Raw genomic sequence first — 27452 nt, forward strand, 5'->3', positions numbered from 1 at the left:
ACCAGCCATGGGACCTTCCTTAAGTCACTTAACCTCTCTGCACCTCAGTTTCTTCAACTGTAAAATGGGGGACAATGACACATCTTGTAACACTGCTGAACGTAAAGGGCCCACCTGGCAATGTGCCTGGTACACAAGAAGTGCTCCAAATGCAGAATGTATACACTATTTATCATAAATACATCATTTTTATGAGCACATAAACACATAGCTCAGGGACCATGTAGCGTGGTGGTGAAGAGGATGGGCTCTGAGCCACACTGCCTTGCTCAATGCAAGCTGTGCCATGGATTAGCTTCATGACTTTGGGCAACTTACTTAACCCCTCTGGGCCTCAGTTTCTGCATCTCTAAAATGGGGGAAACATTAGCTCCTACCTCATGTGATTGCTGCAAAAGTAAAATAAATTAAAACACCTTAAAGTGTTTAAAACAGAACCAGGCACCAAGTAAGTGCTCAGTAAACATTAGCTATGACTATGAACGCTGCTGTGTCTAGGTACCTTCATGGGACCACAGGAAGGGTATATGCAGGATTTCTCAACTTCCTCACTATTAACATCTGGGGCTGGAACATCCTCTGCTGTGGAGGCTGTGCTGTGTACTGCAGGACGTTTAGCAACATTCTTGGCCTCTAGATGCCAGTAGTATCCACCCCTACTCTGAAGCTGTGACAACTCTAAGTATCGCTAGATATTGCTAAATGTCCTCTGAGGACAACACTGCCTGCATTATGAACCACTAGTATAAACTAATTCCCACCTTTAGGCAGCAGGCAAAAGTCCACAAATAAGACTTTACAGAAACACCATTACCCTGCCAGAACCATGAGGGGCAAGGGCCCTTGGTCGCCTTCTATTTCTCAACTTTCCTCATCTGTAAAATGGGCACATTGGAGCTCCCCTCCCCTCTGTCTCCTAGGGCCACATGAAACAGAGCGTTCGAGAAACATTCATTCTACAAATACCTCAGTGTCTATTATGCGATAGTTACTATTCATGTGTGTTTGGTTTGTGGGTCTGCAAAACCCTGACAAGCTGGGGGACCCAATCCTGTAACAAGACATGGAAGTGGCTCCAAGTGCCAACAGCAGGGAGGCCCACCTTGAGAAATGCCCAGGGCTCCATAGACGCTCAGCCGGACTTTCGTGTGCTCCTGGGTCCCATTGACGATGGGGTCATCAGTCCAGAGACTGAGCCAATAGTTAGAGGCCAGAGAAGCAACGTGGTTACACAGGAAAAGGAAGATGCTCAGAAAGGAGATGAAAAGTCCTATCGCCTTCATGTAGTCCCAGTACACGGAGAGCTTGACCTGAGACCAGGGAGAGAAGGCATCTTACAGAATGCACCCACCAGCCATGCCCACCCAAGGCCAGGAACTTCAACAGCTTCTGTGGTCCAGCCCCCTAACCTGTGCTCATGCCTACGACCCCCTCCCCCTTAGTTCCTCGGCAAACAAGTCAGCAGCAGCAAAGTCAAGGTTTCTGCCCTCACGGAGCTTCCAGTCAAGTGGCAAGACAGGCTTTCAACAAATCATTGCCCAGATAAATGCATAATCCCAGAGAAGGGCTGGAAGTGGCACATGATTTCATATGAGTATAAAACTGGGCATCCTGACCTAACCCAGGGTGGGGAGGTATCAGAGGAGGTTCTCCCTAAGGAAGGGACATCAAAGAATTAACCAGGTGAAAATGGAAAAAAGGCACTCCAGGCAGAGGGACCAGCATGTGCAAAGGCCTTGACGTGGGAGGGAACCTGAAAGGAGGAAAGGATGGCTGGAGCAACATGAGGCTGAGGAACAGGAACCGGCCAGACCACACAGGGCCTGAGAGATCCTGTCCCGGATTCCGATTTTTACTCCAGGACCATCAGGAAGCCATCAAAGAGTCTGAAGAAAACGGGAAGATGGGACGTGTTGCCTAGCACCCACGACCAAGTGTCACATCCCCCCCACCCCCAGTCCTCTGAACACCCAACACCAATTCCTCCCAATCGCAACTGGCCTCCCATTGCTCAGCCCGTTCCCCAACTCCACCAGGTGACAGCTGGGGGCTTCTTTCACTCCTATATCCCTATGGAGCCCAGCATGGGGGCTACGTAATTATGTGTAGCCACTCAAAGGGTGGCTGAACACCACAGACAGGGACAATGTGCTTTGGGCCAGCCTCACACCCAACCCGCTTGGTGTGGTTTCAACAAACTCCAGGTATCTTTCCCTGTGTGTGTGCTCATTGTCACGTCAGGCTTTTCATGCTGAATTTTGGGTCATAAGATAAGCATCATCTGTTTGAGGTGCAATCTGGTTAAAAGGAAGCAGGTGAGGGCTTCCCTGGTGGTGCAGTGGTTGAGAGTCTGCCTGCCGATACAGGGGACACAGGTTCGTGCCCAGGTCTGGGAAGATCCCACATGCCGCGGAGCGGCTGGGCCCGTGAGCCATGGCCGCTGAGCCTGTGCGTTCAGAGCCTGTGCTCCGCAACGGGAGAGGCCACAACAGTGAGACGCCTGCGTACCACACACACACACACACACACACACACACACACAAAACAACTAAAAAACAAAAACAAAACAAACAAAAATGAAGCAGGTGGAAAAACAGAGGTCCAAGGTATAACTGAGTGCTTCCTTTTTACTTTCCAAGTCTCTGTGCTATAGATGGAATGTTCGTGTCTCCTCCCGAATTTGTAAGTTGAAATCCTAATCCCCCACCCTCCATGTGACAGTATTAGGAGGTGGGGCCTTTGAGAGGCGATTAGGCCATGAGGGTGGAGTCCTCATAAATGGGATTAGTGCCCTTATAAAAGGGGCCCCAGAGAGCTCCCTCATCCCTTCTGTCATGTGAGGGCACAGCAAGAAGATGGCCATTTATGAACAGGAAGATCTCATTAGACACTGCATCTGCTGGTGCCATGATTTTTGACTTGCCAGCATCCAGAATTATGAGTGACAAATGTATGTCATTTGTTTTTCTTTTTGGATGTGGAACATTTTTAAAGTCTTTACTGAATTTGTTACAATATTGCTTCTGTTTTACGTTTTGGTTTTTTGGCCCCGAGGCTTGTGGGATCTTAGCTCCCTGACCAGAGGTTGAACCCACATCCCCTGCATTGGAACATGAAGTCTTAACCACTGGACTGCCAGGGAAGTCCCCAACGTACGTCATTTCTAAGCCACCTCTACCATGGTCTTCTGTTACAGCAGCCCAAAGGGACTAAGACAGGTATTAAAGACAAAGCCCCGGCTGAGACTTTCTCACTGACATACAGGCACACCTCAGAGACATTATGGGTTTGGTTCCAGACCACTGCAATAAAGCAAACATCGCAATAAAGTGAGTCACACGAATTTTCCAGTTTCCTAGTGCATATAAAAGTTATGTTTACACTATACTGTAGTCTATTAAGTGTGCAATACCATTATGTCTAAAAAAACAACGTACACACCTTAATTTAAAAAAATACTTGATTGCTAAAAAATGCTAACCATCATCTGGGCCTTCAGTGAGTTGTAGTAGTAACATCCAAGATCACAGATGACAAATATCATAATATAATGTTAATATAATAATAACCAATATAATATTTTATATAGTAATAATAACAACAAATTATAATACTAACGAAAAAGTTTGAAATATTCCAAGAACTACCAAATGTGGCAAAGAGACACAAAGTGAGCAAATGCTGCTGGAAAAATGGCACCAGTGTCCCACGCAGGATTGCCGTAAACCTCCAATTTGTAAAAAATGCAGTCTTTGTTAAGTGCAATAAAGCAAAGCACAATAAAACAGGATCTGCCTGTAACCATAAGGGCAAAAATAGAAATTAAAAAGTGAAAAACAATTTTTTCTGACTACATAATTAATGTTCTATAGGGCTGAGTCTGTGATGACCTGAAACCAAGGCACACACAACTGAACCCTGTGAGGTGGGAAGCCCTGATTTAAGGCATCCGGGTCACCTACGGCTTACAAGGGCCCCAGCTGCTCGAAGGAGGCGGTGGTCAGGACGGCAGAGACTACAGATACCAACCCTGGAGTCTGAGTTCCGGGTTCAAATCCCAGCTCTGTCACGCACCAGCTGTGACCTGGGGCAAGTCACCTAGGCCCTCCGGTATGGTTTCCGGCCCTTAAAACAGTACCTTTCGAGGCTCCTTGTGAGGAAGACATGAATTAAGACGACCCCAGCACTCTGCACAGGGTCCAGCCCCCAGGGACACACAGCGACGCGGGCCGTCGCCCTCACCTGCCCAGTCTGAGCCTTGTCTGCCTCCATCAGCTTCCAGGTGTCCTCCTCCACGGGCCTGGGCTTCTGCAGCTCCGCGGTGCTGGTGTGGTGCCGGCTGACATCCCCGCCGTACGAGGAGCTGCTGAGCTGTCTGGGGAAGCAAGGCACACAGGCGTCAACCGCATGGAGGCCCCGGGCAGAGGTGGGGCCCCAAAGCACCAAACTAGTTCCCCCTTGTGATTTTACACAGGTGACCCCGAGAGGGGAAGGGTCTGGCCCCAGGGCCCCATGGAAGAACTGCTCCTTTATGCAGACTTTATTCAGAAAGCATTTCCTGCCCACCAGTACTCACCAGCTTTATGCAGATCATGACAGATCATCATTCAGAGCGCTTTCCTCCCTGGGGCAGTCTCTTTCCCTGAGGAGGTGTATGCTTGGGGAATGACATGGGTGTGTGTGCGTGTGCGTGCGTGTGCGTACACGGCTCAGACCCACACAAGCAGAGGGATGGGGTACGATTTCCACCTTGGTCATCAACCCTACTGCCTTCTTGGTTTGCCTGCCTTGATGAAACGTGTGTGGAGGTCGGAGAAGCCCACGGAGCTGGGAACGGAGGGATGCTCCAGGCTGTGGCCAGTTAGGAACTGAGGAACTGAGTCCTGCCAACGGCTACGTGAGCTTGGAGGCCGACCCTTCCCCAGCCCAGCCTTTAGCTGAGACCCCAGCCTGGCCAATGCCTTGGTTACAGCTTGTGAGAGACCCTGAGCAGAGGAGCCAGCTAAGCTGTGCCTGGACGCCTCGACCCACAGAAACTGAGATGACAAACCACTAAGCTTGTGATCCTTTGCTATGCAGCAATGGAAAACGAATACCCAGTGTTCTGTGTGTTTCTGCTCAGTCCACCCGTGGCTCTCTCTCGCAGTCACCTGCCCCTACGTCCCAGGACAGCCTGCAGGAGCCTGCCTCATCTCAGCTAATTCTTAGACTAATTATGCTGGCCACCTGCACAGACCGGGGCAGTGTCCCCTCACCCCCCGGCTGACTCCGGGCAAGGCACTGTTCTAAGTGCTTTACACACACACACACACACACACACACACACACACACACACACCGAGCTCATCACCGGTACTGGTGCACCAGCAGAGAAGGAAGGAAGTATGTCCACCTCTTGTGTATGATACAAAGCCAGGCCCAGGAGGGGACCGTGGGCAGGGTTCTGGGGGGCACAGATGCTTGTGCCAATTTCCTTCCCAGCCCATTTCTGTGAAATCCCCCCACCCCAAAAGAAGTAACCCCAGGCGGTCCCAGCTCACCCAGATAACTGAGTGGCATTTACTGAGTGCTGATGGCTTCACAGGCAGCGTATCACACAAGCCTTCCTACAACCCTACAAGGTGAGTGCACCAAAGACCCTATTTGACAACTGAGGAAACTGAGGCACAGGGAGGTTAATGCCGCTCCTCCAAATACCCAATGATCTAACCAAAAGCAACCTTCTTTAAAGCACCGAAGTGTAGAACTTAGGAGCATTGACTCAGAAGCCGAACTCGGGTTCAAATTCAAGCTCAGCTTCTCTGCAGCTGCGTGACCTATGGACAGCTCTCAGTTTGCTCACCCGTAAAATGGGAAGATGACAGTAACTACCTCCAGGTCCACAGACCTTACAGGGCTTGACACTGTGCCTGGCTCCTAACAGGACATAAAACGCAGCCGTCAATATTACTTCTATTTTGAATCAGCTGCTGGTTCTTAAAGCCTGAACGTTCCAGGCCCCTCTGCGTGACTTGAGCAGAGAGCCACAGACACCATGTAGGGAGCTTGAGTGTCAGAAGCGCAGAGGGATGGGTAAATCGTGAGGCCTGTGTGAGCCATGCCGTCTCGCAGGAACAGAACCAGGCTTCCCCTTTGGGCCTCTGTTCCCTGGAAAGTGAAGTCCCCCTGCAAGGATTTGGGAGGGAGGCAGAAGCTGAAGGCCTTTTTTGGTAGGTGAGCCTCGCCGCGGGCACCCGTCTCCCTCCTCTCCCCCCTCCCCAGGCAGGGGGCAGAAAGTGGTGCCGGGAGAATCCCCAGGGTGTCCCCATCCCCACCCCCCGCCTTACCTCTGCAGTTGCTTCCCCACAGCGTCCGTTACCAGCATGCCGTTCTCCACCTGCTTCATCTCCTTCCCTGGCCTGCCAACACCTGCTAAGCCTGGCAGAAGCGGGGAGGGGGAATCATGGCTTTAAGAGCTGGACACCAAAACCTGTCACTGTGCAGGGAGATGGCAGATAACCTGGCCTCCCGGAAGCTCAGAAAGACCTGCTTTGCTGCAGCCACGGACAGGCTCCCCAGCTGGGCTGCAGGAGATACTGGAACCAGCTTCCTTGGGGCGGGGATGGTGCTTTGCAACCGTCTCAAGGGCCCTGGGCCTGAGCAAGTGCCCTGTGCCAGCAGCGACCAGTAAAATCCAGTTCTGGTGATGGCATCTGTGCTGTGTGAAGCTCGGATAATGGAGCCAGGACACAGTGAACCACATGGGGGAAAGGGCACAGTCCTCTGGTCCCCAAGCATCCCAAGCAGGGGTGAAACCCAAAATAAATGACAACCAGTTTTGACAAGGGCATCAGACACTAGAGTCCCAGATGCCCCCAGCCAAGAGTTAATCCTCTGTTTGCCGGATCAAGGGGAGGGCCTGAAGATCGGGGTAAGGGGTACCTGGGACTGCTATAGGGCAGTGGCTGCTTTTCCAGTAATAAGGAACTATTTCAACACTTCAACAACTGATACAGCCACCACGGGGCACCATACCAGCCGGATATCTGCCCCAATCCCAGGAAGTATCTGCCCAGCATCAACAACGATCACCGTCACCTTAAGAACGGTGGCTAACATTTATCGTCAGCCACTGTGCTGTGTTGAAATACAGTCTCTCCTTTAATCTTCCAGCAACTCAGTGATACGTTTATTACCGCCCACTTTGCACTGATTTCCTCACTCTTTGATGCCAGGACAGAGAAAGCAGGAGAGAGAAGCATAAAGTAGGGCTCCAAAGGACTGACCCTGGAAGAGGAGGGGATGCAGCACAGACGTTATATGAGGGGATAAATACGCAGCCAGCAGTGACCCTGAGAACATGCTGATGTGACATGAATTAAAGCAGAATCCAGAAAGGCAGGCTCTCTCAGGCATCAGCCACAGGAAGAAACAGAAGATGGAAGGGAACCAGGGCTGGGGGTCATTCCTGGGTTGATGGGAGGAGCTCTGAGCTGGTGATTCTCAATCTTGGCTGTGAATGAATCACCCAGGATGCCCTGGGCCAGCCAGGTCCCTGCACTGACTCTGCCAGGGAGGCCAACCTCCATGCTGAGAGCACAGTCAGGTAGCTGGGACGTGTGAGAAGTGTCCTCTCACTTCCCAGCTGTGGGTACTGCAGAAGGAATGAACCTCTGAGCCTCAACTTCCACATCTGCAAAATGGGAGCAACAACAGCACCCGCCCTCATTAGCGGGAGGGCGAAATGAGGGTGTGCCTGGTGCTCGGGAAATGTAAGATGCTGGTGAGGCGCTTACTGTTATATCTGCATCTTTAAACGTGTCCCACAGGTAATTCTGGGGCACAGCCAGGACCGAGAATCACTGCTTTAAATGTTTCTTTAAATATCAGCATCCTTTTTTTTTTAATTGGAAAAAAACCCCTAAAACAAACAGAAAAGAAGACTGATAACAAGCGGGACTTCCCATGCAGCCGCATGCAGACAGTGCTCATATACATGCACAGCACTGGGGCCCAAGCCGGGCCTTGACTGTCTTGCTCTGTGCAGGGATGGGGATGCTTTAAAACACTCCCAGAGACACCTGTCCTGCGGCGGGTGCTTCAGAGAGCCCTCTGTCCTGCACGGCTGCCCAGGGGCCCTCTGGGAGCCTCAACTTTCCCTCCCCCTCCCGTTTTCTCACACAGTAGAGGCCCCCACATTGGCCTCCATGGCTGCCTCCCCGTCTTCTCCACCCAGTTAGCCCACAGGTGATATGCCAGCTGGAAAATACTCGTCTGCAAGGGAGGGACCGAGAGTCCTAGGAGGACGCCAGCTGGAAAATACTCGTCTGCAAGGGAGGGACCGAGAGTCCTAGGAGGGAACCGAATGTGTGTGCCGCAACACCCCATAATTTTCAGGGGCTTAGTCCCCTTCCTCCCGAGTCTCCCAGGCCTGTCTGCCAGGATGCCCAGGCTCCCCGCCAAGGGGGAACCTGCCCAAAGCCAGCCTATCAGAACCCCTCCCCCCGGCACTTTCAGCCAGGGACCAAAGATCTGTACAACTGCTCTGTCTTAAAGGAGTCTCATGCCCAGAGTTCCCACTGCCTGAGTCCTGCTTGTTCAGTTTTGCCTTTGATTTCTGAGCTGGCTGTAAACACCCTTGTTTAACTGGCTGGAGTTGGCTCCTGTGGCTTCCAAAAGGGGCCTCTGTCTGGACCCTCAGCCACACGTACCGGTTACGGAAGACAGGATGGAGGGATCTGCTCTGGTGGCGGGTTCACACTTTTCTGTCACTAGAGAGAGCCAGGGCAGCCTTCTCTGCTGAAGTTCTTCTAGAAACATCCCACCTCCAGTGCCCCAGCCACCTTCAGCTACTCCACCAGGAACCCATCACCCCGGTGCTGTGTTGGCCTGCCTGGGTCTTGATCATGCCCAGGAGGTACGGGTGGGGTCATTATAATCAAACTGTTACATTCATTGTCCACCTACTGTGTGCCAGGCATTTCGCAACCAGGATCTCCTTCAAGGCATGCTGGTCATGGTCATTTGACCTGCAAAGATGGTAAAGCTTAGCTGAGGTCACTCAGCCGACCTGTAAGAAATCTGGAGATTCGAACTGTATCCCCAAGGGCCAACCACAAAGCCGGGCACAGAGCAGGTGCCCAATAAATGCTGGAGGAATGATGGAAAGGGATGGAAAGGCAGACATTCAAGGGTCCCTTCCCAGGCATGCAGCAGCAGGACAAGCCCATCTGCAGCCTCATTCTGCAAGCACAGCCCACTCCACCTCGCTGTCACTGACCTTCCTCATCCATCACACTGGTGCCTGGGAATTCACAAGACCCAAGAAAGCGTTAAGTACCAAGGTAAACCCCCCCAGCCTTGAGTTCCCCCACTTAAATGCCCAGAGGGTTTGGATGAATGTCTTTCCTTAAGGGTGAGGGGCAAGGACAGCTGAGGGACCTGCTGCATTTGTGCCTCAGTTTCCCCATCCCACGTGTTCTGGGCGCATCCCTGACAAGTACACTGCCTGGGCCAGCTCCCTACTCTAAAAGCTGCAAGTGTTCAAACATAAAGAGAGCTAGAAAAATGCAGACAGACCTTCTGTCTTCATGCCTACTTTCCGGGCACCAGAGGGAGAGAGAGAAAGTTATTACAGACCGCAGGGCAGGTGTGCCAGCTGGGAGATGGCACAGGCCTCTCACCAGCCCACAGCCTCTGCTTCTTCAAGGACACGAACACCTTGCTCTGAGCCAGCTCCACGTGGAGAGAAGGGGGAAGAGGAGGTGACTTGGCTTAGATATCACCTTGGACCCTCCAGGCTGGGACAGGGACCCCATCTCAGGGTTCTTCCAGCTCCCCAGGCTCGCCTCCAGCACCGCGTTTAGCACGATGATGTCCCTGATTATTTAGTGTTTGTCTCCCCCCATCATACTGTGAACTCTTGAGACCATTCCTAGGTCTTATCTACCACTCTACTCCCAGCACCTGGTGCATCCGATGGCCATGTGGGGTTGCACAGGATGTGCACTGCACAATCCAAGGGGCACCATTTCATATGGTGGCTCATGTACCAGATGTCCCCATGGCACACAGCAGATAAGCAGATGGACGGATTAACAAACGAGTGGCCAAGGGAACGAGCAGAGCCACCTTCCAATGCCAGAAGGGGCACAGTATGGGCCACAGTGGTGCCACCTCCTAGCCTGAACCCACAAAGATGGTTTCTAAACCAGCCCTGAGAGAAATGGGCAATACCAGCTCATGGCTCTTTCCAATCTGGGATATATACACAGATGTGTTAATGTCCGATGGTTACGCAGGGCATGCCTTAAACAATCAAGATGCAACTCATTCAGTCACATATTTAACACATTTCCTGAGTATCCACTATGTGCCAGGCACTGTTCTCAGCCCTGGGGATACAGAGGTGACCAAGAAAACCTTCATGGAGCTTAAATCCCAAGGGAGAAGAAGAAATGATCAAGTAGTAGATCCAGAACATACCGTCAGGCAGTGTTAAATGCTACAAAGAAAAATAAAGCAGGGGAAGGAGAAAGTATGAATGGTGGGGGGTTGGGAGAGGGAGGGTGCTATAAAATAATTAAGAAGCAAAGACATAAAACTTGCAACCCAATGACTCTTCTTTGAGTACGTCTAAGCACCAGGGACGGGCCTGTGATACTAGTAAGCCAGGCGCCACCCCAGCCCTTGAACCACATACCTAAGCACTGCCCGGGCCGTGTGTTCAGCCAGCCACTGACCCTCAAGGCGGGCACCTCGCAGGCTCGCTGTTTATTCTCAAGAAGGTTCTGGAACTCAGCTTGGGCAAGAGCCAGCAGGCAAGCCTCCCCCTTGAGGGAAGAATTCAAGTCACTGCTTTACAGTCAACGGCTGGTTTTTGACCAAAAACGGAATCGATCGGCTACATCACCCAGCCCTATCCTCCCGCCTCGGCCCTGCAAGTTCTTCAGACTCAAAAGGGGAAGAAACACGGACACTGAGGACAGCAGGGAGGAATGTGCCATCTGTCTGACAGACTCTCCAGCTGCTGTTCGGTGCTTACAACAGACTTCTGCAACACGGGGAGGTGCCTGGGGCCTGACGTTAAGAAACAAAAGAGGGACAGGAGAACTGATGACAAAAGCACGCCCTAGGACCCTGCTCTTCTCAGGGAAAAGGTCCTGGGCTAGAAAGACAGGTGGGAAAGGGGCCAAATGCCAACGCAGTTCCCCTCTGGGCAGTGCAAGAGCAGAAGGATGTTCTTTTTTGCTGGTTCTTGGAGCTTTTCTACACTTTGCCATTGTCTACACGGAGCACATGGTGATTTTATAATCAGGTAAAAAAAAAATTCCCCAAAAAATCTGAAAAAAGGGAAAAAAATGAGTGACAAGGTTGAGAGATGTCTCGAGTAAGGTTCTGAAAAGCAGCCAGGTCGCTGGAATCAAAGTCTTTCTCCCAAGATGACAAGGGAAGAACCTGGGCAGAGAGAAGTCAAAGCAGAGTGGATTTCACACCCTCGGCTCTACTGACATCGTGGGCTGGGTCATTCTCCGTTCCTGGGGGACACAGGGGGTTGCCCCGTGCACTGCAGGTTGTTTAGCAGCATCCCTGCTCTCTCCCGACTAGATGCCAGGAGTGTCCCCCTCCACCCACACTGTGACAACCAAACATGTCTCCAGACATTGCCAAGTGTCCCTGGGAGGCACAAATGTTCTCTACTGAAAACCACCATTCTAGGTTTTAGGTTTCTAATAAAGAAACCAGAGAAAATGAAAATGTTCTATACCTTCCAAGTACAAGGTTAACGAACTACTTTGTAACTCTCTTTGCAACCAAAACCAACAAACAGAAAGTCTCCTAGAAACAGGATCATGCATATCCCTGGGGAGGGGTCAGTCTCCCCCGACCCCAAGCCTAGCTACTATTCCCCGTTCCAGGGAGAAAGAATCCCCTCACAGCAGACACTTGTCCTTCAGCCTGTGTGTTCTAAAAAAGACCTGATTAATCCAATGAGGAAACAAAAGTTTCCCTTTAGAAGGAGCCAAAAATGTGGTTCAAACAAATCCAAGGTCACTGGCACTCAGAGTTGACTACAGCTGAGCAAGTCTGGACCCTGACGCCAAGCCTTATCGCTGGGGCCCCTCCACAGAGGTGGAAAGAAAGGGGGGAGGGCGTTTGATTTTTAGACCCATGGGCAGAAGACCTCTGTGACCTGTCCAGCTTGGGGATGGGTGGCTGAATTGGGGAAATAAACCCACAGTGGAGCTAGGGTGGTGGATGGTATTTTCACCACTAAATTAAGTGCTGACGTGCACACAAAACTATTTTTTTTACTGGCAGCATTCCATGTTCTGCATAACCTGCTTTGGATATGCGGGCGGCTGGGGCGGAAGGGAAGGGAAAAAACTCAACAAGATATAAGGACAGTCCCTGCTCAGCTGGATAGAAAGGGGAGACAGAGACCTCATTCTGGGAAAAAGATTCAGATAAACCCACACACGTCACTTTAGAAAGCATAGAGGGTTATTTTTGCCTACATGCAGCCCACCAAGCAGGCCGGTGAAATACAGTGATCTTGAAGTTGCCACCACCCATCGTGTGACCTTGGCTTGACTTGGGCTAAGAGACAATCTGAGGAAGGAGACTCTGCAGCAAGAGGAAAGCAGCTTAGACTTACAGCAGAACCTTCCAACCACAGGAGCATGAACATGTAGAAACTCATTCCAACCTAGAGTTTAAATGCTGGAGGGAGCGTCAGCTATCTTGCACTGGCAAAAGAAAATACTTTTCTTTTAAAACCCCTAGGGTTTGTAGCAGCACTATTCATAATAGACAAAAAGTGGAAACAGCTCGAATGCTCGTCAGCTGATGAATGAATAAATAAAACGTTGTGTGTCTACAATTCAACAATCAGAAGAAATGAAGTGCTGATGCAAGCTACCACAGACAGACCTTGGAAACATCAGGCTAAGTGAGAGAAGCCAGGCACAAAAGACCACGTTAAAGAATTCTGTTTATATGAAATGTTCAGAGTAAGACAAATCTATACAGAAAGCAGACTTGAGTGGCGGTCGCTTTGTGATGTATAGAAATATCAAATCACTGCACTGTGCACCAGGAACCAGCATAGCGTTGCAGGTAAATTACACTTCAAAAAAAACCAAAAGAGAGGGTTTCCCTGGTGGCGCAGTGGTTGAGAGTCCGCCTGCCGATGCAGGGGACACGGGTTCGTGCCCCGGTCTGGGAAGATCCCACATGCCGCGGAGCGGCTGGGCCCGTGAGCCATGGCCGCTGAGCCTGCGCGCCCGGAGCCTGTGCTCCGCAACGGGAGAGGCCACAATAGTGAGAGGCCTGCGTACCACAAAAACAAAAAACAAAAAAACAAAAAAACTACGAGGACTCCAGCAATCTCTAACACAGAGGAATGAAGGTGTGCACTCTTGCTGTGTGCGCTCCCCTTTCTGACATTCAGTGGCTTCCTGCTGCACTGAGAACAAAACCCAAACTCCTCACTCTGAAGGCCCCGAAGGGTAACCACCCACCCCCCTGCCAGCCTCGTCTCCCACCCTGTCCCTTGCCCACCACGGTGTGGCCACACTGGCCTCTTCTCTGTTCCTTGAACAGACCAAGCTCACGCCGGGCTGAGGCCTGTGCTGTTCCGTGTCAGAACACTGTTCCCCACAAAGGGCTTCCCTGACCACCCTGCCTGAGTTGCCCGAACCCCCATCACTCCCCAGCCCATTACCCTACGTGCTTTCCTTCACAGCACTTAATGCTGCATGACACCATCTTCATCTGCTGATTGCTTACTGCCTTTCTCTCTCACTACATTCTGAGCTCCACGAGGGCAGGATTTGCCTATATTTTGTTCACTTCTGTCTCCTCAAAACCTAGAACGGTACTGTTATGGGCTGAATTATACTCCCCCCGCCCAACTAAATTCATATACTGAAGTCCTAACCTCCAGTATCTTGGAATGTGACTGTACGTGGACATACAGTCTTTGTAGATGTAATAAGTTCAGGTGAGCTCATGAGGATGGACCCTAATCCTATATAACTGGTGTCCTCATAAGAAGGGGAGATTTGGAGATAGACACACCACAAGGAGAAGAACACCATGTGAAGATGAGGGTGGACTGAGGTGATGTTTCTGCAAGGAATGCCAGAGATTGCCAGCAAACCACCAGAAGCTGGGGTACAGGTATGGAACCCTCACAGCCCTCAGAAGGGACCAACCCTGCTGACACCTTGATCTCAGACTTCCAGCCTCCAGATCTGTAAGAAAAGGCATTTCTGTTGTTTAAGCTACTCAGCTGATGGTACTCTGTTACAGTAGCGCTAGGAAAATAATACAAGCACTTAACACGTATTAGGTGCTCAGTAAACACCTACTGAATGACTAAATCAATGAATAGTAAATAGCTTTCTTAGTGATCGGCCCCATTCACAGGGACAGGGACCCGCCTGCCCCAGGCATAGAAGGGACAAGCTTCTTTAAGCCTCAGTTTCCTCACCAGTGAACTGGGAACCACATCCTACCTCTTTCATGAAAAGCTGGTAGGAGGAGTCAACAGGATAACCCCTGTTGAGGACAGAAGCCCCAGTAAGTAGTCAACAACCATTCACTGTTGTGTGTCTTTACATCACAGACACCTCGACGACAACTCTGCCCACAGGAGTTGTGCAACGAGGCAGTCCTGCAGCCCCACCCTGGGGGACAGCCAAGCTGAGACCTGTTTGGGGACTAAGTATGTAACAAACACACCCCAGACACTCAGGGAGTCTGTAATTAGCTCCTGAAAGAGGGAGATCGGAGTAGGACAGGTGACCTCTCTTTAGTTCCACTCTTTTTAGCAACAGCTGAACCCAAAGCAGAAGAGGCATCAGGTGACCTCTTCCCTCTCCGTATTAACTCAGGTCGAGGCTCCGAGGAGGACCGGCAGAGGATCCATTCCAGACGCCAATCTGACATAAACACAGGGGAGCCTGGAAAGGCTACCAACCAATTTCCTGAATTTTAAACCGACGAATAAGAGAGAGAACAGGATTCTCATAAGCCTCACCCCATTTGCTTCAAATAAAGACAGGATGAGCTCCCAGCCCAGAATTCAAAGCGTACCTCTGGGACTATCCCTGCTCTCAGAGTCCTGACCTGGGAGGACAGAGCGGGTGTGGTGGCTGGGAAGCGGGCAGGTCTACCTGGACCTGGTAGATGCCAAGTGCATGGGGACATCAGAGGGGCACGCTTCCCAGGGGAGTAATAACAGCAGCTGTCATTGGTACCGTGCCAAAGGCTCCAGTAATCTAGCACATGCATTCTACACCAAGTGCCAGAAGGTTGGTTCTGTTGTTACACTGCTTTATCAACAACAGCCTGATATCACACAGCTGGAAAGGGCAGCAGCTGGGGTTTGAAGCCAGGTCCTGCCAACTTCCAGCCTGCAGGCTCTGCCACCACGTATGGCCTCATGACCCTCACATCTATCTGTTCTGGATTATGGCACATATGCCATTGGCTTCTCACAGCCTCTTGGGAGCCAGGAGGACTGTAACTATCACTACCTCCATTTTTGCCACTGAGACCCTGAAACTCAATAGGCACAGAGCCTCATCGCAGAAAAGTGTGCGGACTTGCGTCCAGCTCTGCTGACCCGGCTATAAAGCACTGGGGCCCCCTCTCAATTCAGCCCAGAAAGTCCTTCCAGATGGTTCCTCAGGGTGCCTGGCCCAACCCCCCATCTGATGCCCTGATGAGCTGCTAGGGTGGCTGGTGGGAACCTCCAGGGGACAACTGGGGCTGGACAAGGCACCACCCGCGCCGGGGCCCCGCGCGGCCCTACCGTCGTCGGGCTCCCCCTGCTCCTGCTCGGCGCTGGCGTATGTGCGCAGGAACTCGGCAAAGGCCCCGTCCCGGGCCAGCAGCTCCTGGTAGGAGCCCATCTCGGAGATCTTGCCACCACTCATGACGATGATGACATCCACCTGGGGCAGGTAGCTGATGCCGTGCGTGACCAGGATCCGTGTCTGCGGGCAGAGCCACGGCCACATCAGCGCATGCACGCGAGAGGGAAATTCCCTGCCCCCCTCCGCCCACCTGGACACAGATCTCAACTCTGAGGTTGGACACGCGCCTGGGATGCAAGCGTGCAGAAGCATTCCAATCCGCACGTGCTTTCATTCAACACGCATTGGCCGGGAGCTGGGGTCGGTGGGGGGGGGGGGGGCAGCAGGGAGGGAAACAAAGATTCCTGCCCCAGATTCCAGGGTCGGGGGAGAAATGACCAACGTAAGTAAAACACTGTGCTGGATGGTGAGCACACATTAGCAAAGGGGAAGGGATATCGAGGTAGTTAGGGGCGGTGCAATTTTAACAAGGGTTATGGGGGAGGTTATTTTTAAACAAAGATCTGGAGAAGAGGGAAGGAGGGAACCATGCATGTGTAGATGAATAAAAGAATGACACTTCTGCAAAAACTGTGCAGTCAGTAGCTGAATTTTTTTCAAGTTTCTCCCTCCCCGAAAAGAGTACAGAGTTTTGTACATGTGTATACATTTTATCTAACTATCTCAAAGTTTGGGAGGATGTTCATCAAACTGTTTACACAAGTTGGCAAACTTTTTCTTAAATGGTCAAATGGTAAATATTTTCAGCTTTATGGGCCCTCTGGTCGCTGCCAGGTCTGAAGGCAGCCATACACAAGACACAAACAGATGGGCTGGCTGTGATCCAATAACGCTTTATTTATGGAAGCTGATATGTAAGTTTAATGCAATTTTCCTGTCACAAAATATTTTTCTTCAGGTTTTCTCCAAGCAGTTAAAAAACGTAAAGACCATTCTTAGCTAGTGGGCTGCCCAAGAAACAGGCAGCAGGCCAGATTTGCTGGCCCCTGCTTTCCACAGAGGAGCTAGGGCTGCAGGATGAGGGAGAATCATTTTTTTAACTTTACATATGCTCTCGTACTCTCTGGTTTTGTTACTATGGACATATGTTACTTTGACAACAGCAAAAAAAATTTTTTTAATATTTAAAAATTATACAGAATTTTTGTGGTGTGCATGGGAATGCTTACAACACGTTAAGTGGCATGAGGTTTACTATATCTAGGCATGATGTGATAATCCTATTAAAAAGCTTATATACACAGCAAAAAGACTGGAAAGAAATACAAAAATCTCCAAGTGGGGGGATTATGCATAACTGCTTTTGTTTTTCTCCTCCGTGGTTTTCTGAATTTGCTACATTTTTCCCACGGGCATGTCTTACTTTTTTAATGGGGGAGGGGGAAGAAGAGCCAGTTAACCTCCCTCTCCTATAATTCCCCTAAACAAATAAATTAAAAAGTAATAAAAGAGGAAAGGAACCGTTTCCTGTCACGTTAAGGTGTGGTGGCAGTTTTCCTGCTCAAACCTCTGTCCCTCAGCCCATGGCCATCTCAGCAGGGAAGGGAAAGCGGCCTCCCTGCTGACAGGGGATCTTGGGGTGGGATTTCCCTCTGCGAAGCCACCCCCCGTTATTTAATCAGGAAGAGAGGCTTCTTTTGGCCAAGTGGAGGCAATGACTTCCAGTCAGTGCTGAGGACGTCCGCCTATAAAGACAAGAGCAAGAAGGCTGTCCCGGGAAGGCTGCCAAGGGAAGGATTAGAAACATGTTCTCTAGTCCAGTTAAGTTAAGGTATCCCAAAGGGGACACACTGTGACTTGACCAAAGAGCGACGGCCAGACCCAGACCCCGAGCCACACGTGCAGCAGGTACCTTGTTCTTCAGCATCCCCTTGGGGCCAACCACGTTTTCAAATATGTGCTTCCCCACGTGGGCGTCCACTGCCGAGAGGGGATCGTCAAAGAGGTAGATGTCGGAGTCGCAATACACGGCCCGGGCCAGGCTCACGCGTTGCTTCTGGCCGCCAGACAGGTTCACGCCCTGGGGAGAGACACGTTAGAAGGGTGGGCCTCCTGGGAAGCAGAGACAGACAGAGGGGGCCACCTGCTCGGGATGCAGGAGACGGCGGCCGTAGGCCCTTCAGGGCTGCACCCGCCACCCACGGATGGAGCAGGTGGCAACGGCGTGAGATCACACCTGCACCGATGTGGGTTCAAGTGCCGGCAGGGGGTTTGGCCTCAAATGTAAAACAGGCAAAGAGAAAACCTGAGCCTCCGGGCACTGCTGAGCAGGGTACTCGGCACAGGTGGGAAAGGGAGGCCGGTGGCACCAGACAGTGCTGGCTACAGGGAGGGCTCCTGATCTTGGAGTCTGGTTCTCACTCTGGATCACTCACTGGTGAAGCCACACAGTCAAGGCAGGCTGTGCCCTGGGGGTGCTGCAATCCAGCCTGTGTCCCACTCGCTGGCAGGAAGGGCACCATTTTCTAATCTGAACCAGGGGGCACGGCCCACACAGCCCTCCTGCAACAGATAACCCAGCATGACTTCCATACCTGGCTGGAATCAAAGTGGACATGGGCTAACTGCCCAGCCCCTCTCCCAAGAGATGCCCACCCTCTCCATGCTCTGAGGTGGGGTCCTGGTAGCCAGGTTCATTTTGAGGGTCCCTCTGGCCACAGCTTGTTGGCCCAGGGCAGACACCAGACCCAAACTAAGCCAATCACGTCCTCTTCCTCCAGAATTTGGTACTGGGACCTAAACAGCGAAAGTGAGGAGTCTCCAAGTGGCAGAAACAGACACTTGTGAAAAAAAGGGACAAAGCCGTGCAGAAAAGCAGAGACAAAAGACAGAGAAGAAACCAGGTTGCCTGTCCCAGGTTGCCTGTGAGCCCCACCACATTCCAGCCCTTGGATTCCAGGAAATGCATTTGTATCCTTAAACTCAGTTCTCACTGAGTTATTTTCTGCTTATACTAGCAATAACTCAGGCTCCTTTTCTACTTAAAAACCCAGAAAACCCTAGTAATTTGTTTTTTTCTTTCCAAGGAGCTGCAGATTTCCCTCAAATAAAAGAAATCATTCACCAACTAGGAAAGCTGGTGGAGCCACTGGCTTGTAACTAAAAGCAAAGATGGGAAAGCTCTTTGGTGCAGCTGTAGAACATTCACACTCCCCGAGCGCACACCACGTAACCACTAGGGGGCACTCGAGCAAGCCAGCCAGGCAGAGGGGAAAGCACATGCAAAGGCCCTGAGGTGGGAAGGGGCTCAGGCAAGTCTTTTGGCCTCCTTTTCCTCAACCATTACATAGGGTTAACAGTAAATCCCATCTCGTGGCTTGCTGTAAGGGCAAAATACGTATAAAATGTTTAGCACAGTGCCTGGCTCATAGTAATTACTCAGTAAGTGTTAGCTATTGTATTATTTTTACCGTTATCACAGTTTTGAAAGGAACTGTGGACATCTGAATCATTGACACCCCTCTTCTCTGTATAGTGCCCTTGGTCATGTGACAAAGTCACATGACTGCAAAGGTAGAGTGCACTTCCTGGTCCCTTGTCTTTGGGCTCAACCAAGTGATTTGCTTTGTGGGTAGAAAGGACAGTGTGCTTTAAGGGACATCAAATTTTTTTTTTTTGTTCTCTTGGGCTTCTGCTGCCGCCATTAGAAGAGCTTCCCCCCCGTGGAGCTGCTGCTCCCTCACCTAGGCCCTAGCAAGAAGCGAGCCACGTGGGGCAGACCTGAGCCAACCCACAGCCTGGAGCCAGGATCAGCTGGCCGGCAACATGGAGCAGAGCCACCCAGCTGAGCCCAGCCTGGGTCACCAGTCACAGTCGACTCACCCATAAATAGGAGAGTAAGTGTTTAACATCATAAGCCATTCAGATTTTGTAGTTGTTACACAGCAATAGCTGACTGATACAGGGGCCATGCTGAAGCCTACTGACCTTCTCACCAATCTCTGTCCGGTCCCCACTGGGCAGGATTTCCAGGTCTGGGAGGAGGGCACAGGCTTCTATCACAGCTTTATAATACCGTTCCTGTAGCTGGCGTCCAAAAAGGATGTTTTCTCGGAGAGAAACATTCTGAATCCAGGCCTGCTGGGGGACGTAGGCCACTGAACCCTAGGAGGAAAGCGGAGAAGGCAGCAAGACCGACAGACTTGGTGAACAAGACAGCAGCCGGCCTACCCACCCACCAGGAGGGCCCTGCTTCACAAGACATTTTCATCATATCTATGGTTTTAACAAGAGGGAAGCCGAGTCCCAAAGGACTACAGTCACCAGGGCTGGGACCAGAGCCCATACTAGGTCAATCACTAGCCCCAACATTAGGAGTTCGAGAGCTGAAATCCTCGTTGATGAGATTACACTTACATGTTTAGTAACTATTCACTGAGTGCCTACAGCAGCGAACAAAACACTTAGCTCCACTATACTGTACACCTGTAACTTATAAAATATTGTACATCAACTATACTTCAATTTAAAAAATTGAAAAAGAAATTAAAAATAAAATAAATTTTAAAATAAACAAAAACCTCCTAACTCCCAAGAATGGGAAGTACCTGAATGATAAAAGAAAATGGCTTGATTATTGTTGTGGTAAATGCTAAGAGAGAAAAATATGAGAATTTTTAAAAGTCCTTTAAAAAGGGAGACTTAACCTATAATGGAAAAGAATCTGAAAAAGAGTGTATATATACACATACAGCTGAGTCACTTTGCTGTACACCAGAAACTAACACAACATTGTAAATCAACTGTACATCAATTAAAAAATAATACATTTTTTTTAAAAAAGGGAGACTTAGGGACTTCCCTGGTGGCACAGTGGTTAAGAATCCACCTGCCAATGCAGGGGACACGGGTTCGAGCAGTAGTCTGGGAAGATCCCACATGCCGCAGAGCAACTAAGCCCGTGCGCCACAACTACTGAGCCCACGCGCTGCAACTACTGAAGCCCAGGCACTCTAGGGCCTGTGCTCCGCAACAAGAGAAGCCACCACAATGAGAAGCCCGTGCACCGCAATGAAGAGTAGCCCCCGCTCGCTGCAACTAGAGAAAGCCCGCGTGCAGCAAAGAAGACCCAGTGCAGCCAAAAATAAATTAAAAAAAAATTTTAAATAAAATAAAAAGGGAGACTTAGTTTGAGACATCAGTCCTTGAGGAAATTTCCTTGATGAAATTTAACCAAGGATGTCTGTATAAAAATTGTCCATTTCTAAAGTCTTTATTTCCACATAATATCAAGTGTCAAAAGTGGCATAAGAATAAAGGCTAGGGGGAGGGCACTTGTTTTACATATTTTAGTAACTGAAAAAAAATTTTAAACAAGCACTGACAGGTGAAAATAATTTGGTCTGATCAAGAGAAGAGGGAAGAGCATTTCAGTCGGAGGAACAGCACATGCAAAGGCCTGGAGATGAGTGGAACTCGCCAAGTTCAAGGAACAAGAAGCCTGGTGTGACAGGAACACGCTGTGAGGGGAAGACAGGCAGGAATGAGCTGGGAGGCAGGGGAAGGCAGGGGGGCTGGTGGTCCTAGTGAGGAGTATGGGCTTCACTGGAAAGGCAAAGGGGAGCCATCAAAGTTTCTTCAAAAAGGGATTCTAGGAGGACAAGGTTGGGAATGGAACCCAGGTCACCCAACTCTTCTCCTTCATTCTGAGATAAATAACCAAATTGCTGACTCCAGTCTCCTAACTTAAAGGGGCCAAACTATCACAAAGCCTCACTGTACAGCCCACAGATAATTCAGACACAGTATGCACAAGCCCTACCAACTAAAATATTTAGAAAAAAATAAACGTTTTAGACACATTTCTAACACTCCCCTTACCAAGGCAAAATAACCAGTCACAAATAAATCTATAACCTTATCAAACCAAATACTCAAGCACCCTCACTTTTTAGAGCCATCATATCTTTGTATTTAAAGCGTTTTTACTTGAAAACAGTGGTTCTCTCCTGGGGGCAATTTTGTCCCCCAGGGGACATCTGACAATGTCTAGAGACACTTTTGGCTGTCACAACTTGGGGCTGCCACTGGCATCTAGTGGGTAGTGGTCAGGGATACTGCTAAACATCCTACAATGCACATGACAGCCTCCACAGCAGAGATTACCTGGCCTGACATATCAATAGGGCTGCAGTTGTGGAAACCCGGGGTTAGTGAAACAGAACGCAATGTGGATCCCACCGTGATTTGGAATTTTCTTCCATTAACCTAGCTCACATTGCCCATTAATCTTACTTTATAATATATATTTGAAAGTAATGACAGGTCATTTCTTAAAACAAGGGCTAAATGTCATTATTCTGGACCCAACTATTGTAATATACGCTTTCTCTAAGGCACACTAGGCTCAAGGGCATCATATAATCAGCAAAGGATTTTGCTCTGAAATGAAAACAATGGCACAAACCAGCATCCCCAAAAGCAGATTCCAGGAGACAGTAATTTTAGGAATTTAAGGAGTTGCTACACAGACAACCAAAAGATGCAGACAAATGTGTCTGGGACATGCTGGATTAACCAAAGTTAAATAGGTTTTTTCTCCTTGCAGGACTTCTCAGAGCCTTTACTTTATTAATGTTTCTTATAAGTCTCCAGGAGGGAGGGAATCAGAATATGCAGTATTTCCCAAGCTTGTTTGAACCCAGGACTCTTTATTCCCCAAATATCCTGCAAGATGAGTTTGAGTTTGCTGCAGACCACACTCCAAGAAATGCTTATCGAGTGCCCACTACATGCCGGGCACTATTCTGGGCGCTGAGACACAGCAGGAAATAAATGACACCACAATCTTGCCTCCTAGGATGGCACAGAGGAGAGGAGAAAGGATGAAGCTGTTCCCACTTAACAAGGTCGTCATAAAAGAGAACACAATGTTGCCCTTGGCCTCCCCCTTGGCCATTAGTTACCCCACCCCCACCCAGGCCTCCTACCTTGATAGCCACGTGTCCCTCCACCTTGTCCATCTCAGCCAAGAGCGCTGAGAGCAGAGACGACTTCCCACAGCCCACCTGGCCCACCACGGCCACCAGGGAACCTTCCGGAATGGAGAAAGTGATGCTGAAACGACACGACACACCCTGGGGCTCAGCTGGGGGTGCTCGGCCCGCCCAAGCTAGATGGACCCCTGAGTGGAGAGAGAGACAGAAGGCAGGGTTGTCACGAACCTTTGAGGTCTGGAAACTCCTCCCGCCGCGTCTACGATGAGCTTAGCTCAGGGAACTGTCTCAGAGGCCTCTGGGCCTGAGGCCCATGACAGGTGCTGGGATGCACCTGCATCTTAGAAAAGATCCTGCGGGACAGACCTGAGGGGCTAAGCCACTATAAGGGGGCCGAGCAGAGGGGATCAGCTTTGCCTGGGGGCGTGATGCAGGTGCCCAAGGGAGAGGACACCCCAAAACCAACACTGGACGAAGAGTGAGCGTGCCCCAGACCCAGGGGACAGCCTGAGCAAAGGCCCATGGGTGTGAAATCACAGGCGTGATCAGGGGTGGACACGTCGATGACACAAGATGAGGCAGGGAAAGTAAGGCCAATCCTGAAGAGGTGGGTGGGTGGCAGCCAGACCGAAGAGGGCCTCAGAGGACACGCTTCCCAGCTGGGAGCCATGCAGGGGGTGAATCTGAGTTTCAGAAACATGTCTCTACAGAAATTGCCCTATGGCAGATAACAGTAATCGAAGTACAATAAAACAGGCTCAACACTGCCAGAAAGACTGGCCCCTCCAACGTGGACAGCAAAGTCGGAGCTGGGATTCCACCCACCCGGGGAAGAGCGGGTACGTCCAGGGCCTCCTTGGGTTCACCTACATCGGCTATCGCTGCCTTCCAGCCGCTGCTATTATGATTTCAACATATTGGTGGAAAGGCTGATGGATTTTGCTGCCATTGTCTGATTCTTGTGTACCTGTTGCATGGTCACACTGATTGTTTTGTTCTGTGCCGGGAGGGGAATGGATTAAGGGGGCAGAACAGAACAGGAAGCCCAGTGAGGCAGCTCCTGTGATCGTCCAGGCGAGACAGGAATATTTTATAGGCTGAGGAGAAAAAAGGTTTGGATGGAGAAATTTGCAGGGGATTCAAGGGGTGAGGAAGGGTGACTGGAACAAGAAGGTAAGGTCTTTGAGACTGGAAGGATGGAGGCAGGGATGGGGGCACAGGTACAGACTATTTAGTTGTGAAGCAGGACTAGAGAGAAAAGCTAAAATTGAAGCAGGCAGAAGTTAAGTTAGACACAAGAAAGAACTTCCTAAACAACCAGTCCCATCAAGGGAGGTGTTAACACAGATTCTTTTCTCTGGAGAGTTTGACCCTTGCCCCTCCCCACGTCCCCAGATAAAATACAGCAGTAATTTGGCTACCCAGTTAAGGGAGCAATTATTTAGGGGCATGGAGGATAAACCTGGCCCCTAAAAATGTCCCATGTGGCCCTGTGTTTGGGGGACTCCTTAAGGAGGCTTAAAAGAGCCCCTGGGCAAGGCCTCCGGTCAGAAAGAAATCAGAGGCAATTGACAAGTTACCCAGGGAATCAGGTCAATTCCCTGGATCCTGTGATTTGGAAAAATAAGGACCGGGGTGGGCAGGGTCCCAGATGTGGAAATGGTGTGAGAAAGGGTAAGCCAGGCAGCTGGGGGACCTTGGGGAGGATGGAGAACAACCCATCCTGATAGCAAACGTGAGTGGACAAGAATTCTTTTCAGCTGACCCAAGCCTTCCTGCCACCAGTGGTGGCATCACAACCTCAGACCCAGCCTGGCCAATCAGTGCACTCAGTCTCTTCTGGCACAGTGACTGGCTCAGGGAGGGGCATATAACCCAACTTGGGCCAATAAGAGGCAAGTGGGTCTCCTGATGAGGTAGGAGGGACACTTAGAGTCAATGGGGGCCATCTGGATCACGAGGGGGAGAGGACGTCTGAAAAGGAAGCAGCACAGATGGAAGGGGAACAAAGACAAGATGGAGAGAGTCATGATGGCATTGTCTGAGCCCCTGGATCCATGTCCCTGAAAGGGAACCTTCTCAGTTACGTGAACCAGAAATTTCCCTTTGTTGCCTAAACCTATCTGCTATCTGTACAAGGTTTGTCACATACAGTCTGAGGGAACTCTCTGAGCCAGGCACACTCTCAGCTGCTTCTCCCTGAAGGCCAAGCAGGTGTGACTGGATCTATCTGACGGACGAGCCAAACTAAGGCTCAGAAAGGCAGTGACCTATTCACGGTAACAGAGCTGGAGCGCAGCTGGAATTCAAACTTGTGTTTGCCCAGAGCCCCGTGGCTTTCTCCACATCCCACTTACCCATGCAGCGTGGGAGGGTCGCTCCTGGCCCAAGTGAACGTGGCATTCTTCACAGTGATGCTGTTTGTGGCCCCAGCTGGAAAGCACCAGAGACAGTATGTCAGGCGTAGATGAAGCCACGGCCTGAGCGTGAACAGCAGGCTCTTACTGTTTGCTTTTCCTCATCAAGGGGTTCAACTCCAGCTGCTAGCCACTCACGCTAGGCATTATCTGGTTACATCAGTCACCGTTTCTAAAGAACTTCAACCAGCAGCTCTGGAGGCGGCCTCAGACCCAGAGAGCAGCAGGAAACCGCGAGAGGGCTCTGCCTTTGAAAGATAGGACGCTGCACCATCTGGAAAGGTCGGGGGACCCCTGGGGGCCTCCCTCACTCAGTCTTGGGAGGTTCCGGCAGCTCTGGCTGGGTGAGTCGAAAAGAAGCCAAGGTCACGGGGCACAAGCAGTGCCCTCATGCAGATGCCTGTCCATCAGCTCAGGCTGGCCCAGGGCCCTCACTACACCTCTGGGGCCCCTCCTTTATGTTCAAAGCGGGGTCCTTTGCCCTGAAACTCCTGGATTTCAGGGCAGCCTCCTAACTCACCTCCCTGCATCCCCCCCCTCCCCCGCTCCCTCCAGCCACCCTGCTCACATCACAGCAAGCCAGTCTTCCTAAAACACAGGCCACTGTAAACTGTGCAAACTCAGGGATGGAACAGGAAGTCGGGGAATCGTGGCAGAGGAGGGGAGGGAGGGTGCTTGAGACGAAGCCTGCGTTATATGGACCCTCTGTGATTCTAGCACCTCTGCCTTCATCTACTTTCGCTCCCCTTATTTTCTTTTTACTCCACGCCCCTCACTTACAAAAACAACTTTTGACTCAATTATGAGCCAACTTAAAACCATCTAGAGAGAAGATGGGGGTGTTTTCAAGTTGTCCAATGAAGAAATAAATTCCCCCACCCATCAAAGAAACAAAAACTGTGGAGAGAGGAAGTTACTGGTTAACCTAACTTAACCTCCCCCTCCCCCATCACCCCCCTGAAACAGAGAACAAGGAGGAAGCTGGAGGGTGCTATTAAAGGAATTTAAGAAAAGCCACTTGAGTCGGTCAAGCTAGAGGCTGCAAGACGCGGCCCGGAGCTGCAAAGGGTGCTCCGCCTGGCACCCAGAGAATGTGGGTAAACATAAAGTCAAACCGCCCGGGAGACTGCTGTCAGGGCAGGAAGTGGGGCTGAGGCCTGGGCTGAGGCCCAGGGGTTTTCCAGTGTGACTCCTGTAGTGAGCTGTGAACAACGTCAAGAGCTCGAAACCTCCTCGGCTGCCCCAAATTTCAGCCCTGTGTTATGCAGGGAAATTTGACCCTGGTAGATGGCATCATTCCACATCATGTGGGCGTGCGTGCGTGCGTGTGTGTGTTCACATCTGTGTGTGTGTGTGTGTGTGTGTGTGTGTGTGTGTGTGTGTGTGTGTGTGAGAGAAGGGGGGAGTGACTCGGTCCTCACACAGCAGAAACTGGACGACCACGGGCCAGGGACATCGGGAGGGAGATTCCAGCAAGCAGTGGTTCTCAACTCAGGGTGACTTTGACCCCCGAGGGACACGATGTCTGGGGACATTTTTAGTTGCCAAAACTGGGGCGGGTGCTACTGGCATCTAGTGGGTAGAGGCCAGGGGTGCTGCTCAACATCCTATAATGCACAGGACGCCCCCGCAGCAAAGTGATCTTGCCCCAAATGTCGGTGGTACTGAGGCTGAGGAACCCTGCCCCCAGGCCGATCGCCTCTCACACATACTGGTGAAGGAACAACCACCGTGATCTTTGTCTGGCGGGCACTGTGCTGGGTGTTTTCACGTCACTGAGGACATCTGAATGCCTGCTAGGTGCCAGGCACTGCTCACACATTATTACCAACATATACACACATTCATTCTCCTGACCGTATCTACTGGGCTCGGGAGCCAGACTGTGTGGGTTCAAATCCCCGTGCTGCCACTTCCTAGCTGGAGAACCACAGGCAAGTTACTTAACTTCTCTGTGCCTCACTTTCCTCGTCTGTAAAATGGGACTGATAATGGGATCAACCTCACAGGGCTGTGATGAGAACATTATGCAAAACAGAGAACAAAACTTAGAACAATGACTGACACATAGTAGGTGCTCAATAAATCTCAGTGCAGAGATGTTCTACAGTGGGTGAGAGCACAGATTCTGCTGACGGGCTGCAAGTGTGAATCCTGACTCTACTTCTTATTGGCCGTGCAAGTTACCCAGATGAGTCTTCTCATCTGTAGGTGGGGGCCCCTCTCCTTGAGCT

General features: G+C 50.7%; 1 protein-coding gene across 4 annotated transcripts in view; it reads right to left on the minus strand.

Moving 5' to 3' along the window:
• Window positions 1-27452, minus strand: part of ABCC1 (ATP binding cassette subfamily C member 1 (ABCC1 blood group)) — a gene marked incomplete at its 5' end in the record, with an annotated part of 129028 nt that overhangs the window by 15114 nt on the left and 86462 nt on the right. Inside the window, 8 exons of one of the 4 annotated variants that reach the window (XM_082857402.1) lie at window positions 1103-1310; window positions 4243-4375; window positions 6327-6417; window positions 15803-15986; window positions 17719-17886; window positions 19794-19970; window positions 22796-22922; window positions 25159-25234. In XM_082857402.1, the coding sequence (XP_082713528.1) occupies window positions 1103-1310; window positions 4243-4375; window positions 6327-6417; window positions 15803-15986; window positions 17719-17886; window positions 19794-19970; window positions 22796-22922; window positions 25159-25234 (1164 nt within the window). The remainder of the gene's footprint in view (window positions 1-1102; window positions 1311-4242; window positions 4376-6326; window positions 6418-15802; window positions 15987-17718; window positions 17887-19793; window positions 19971-22795; window positions 22923-25158; window positions 25235-27452) is intronic. The other 3 variants (XM_082857400.1, XM_082857399.1, XM_082857401.1) reach the window with 3 other exon arrangements.

The sequence above is a fragment of the Leucopleurus acutus genome (assembly GCF_964270905.1).
Source record: "Leucopleurus acutus genome assembly, chromosome: 16".
In the NCBI taxonomy this organism is placed as follows: Eukaryota; Metazoa; Chordata; class Mammalia; order Artiodactyla; family Delphinidae; genus Leucopleurus; species Leucopleurus acutus.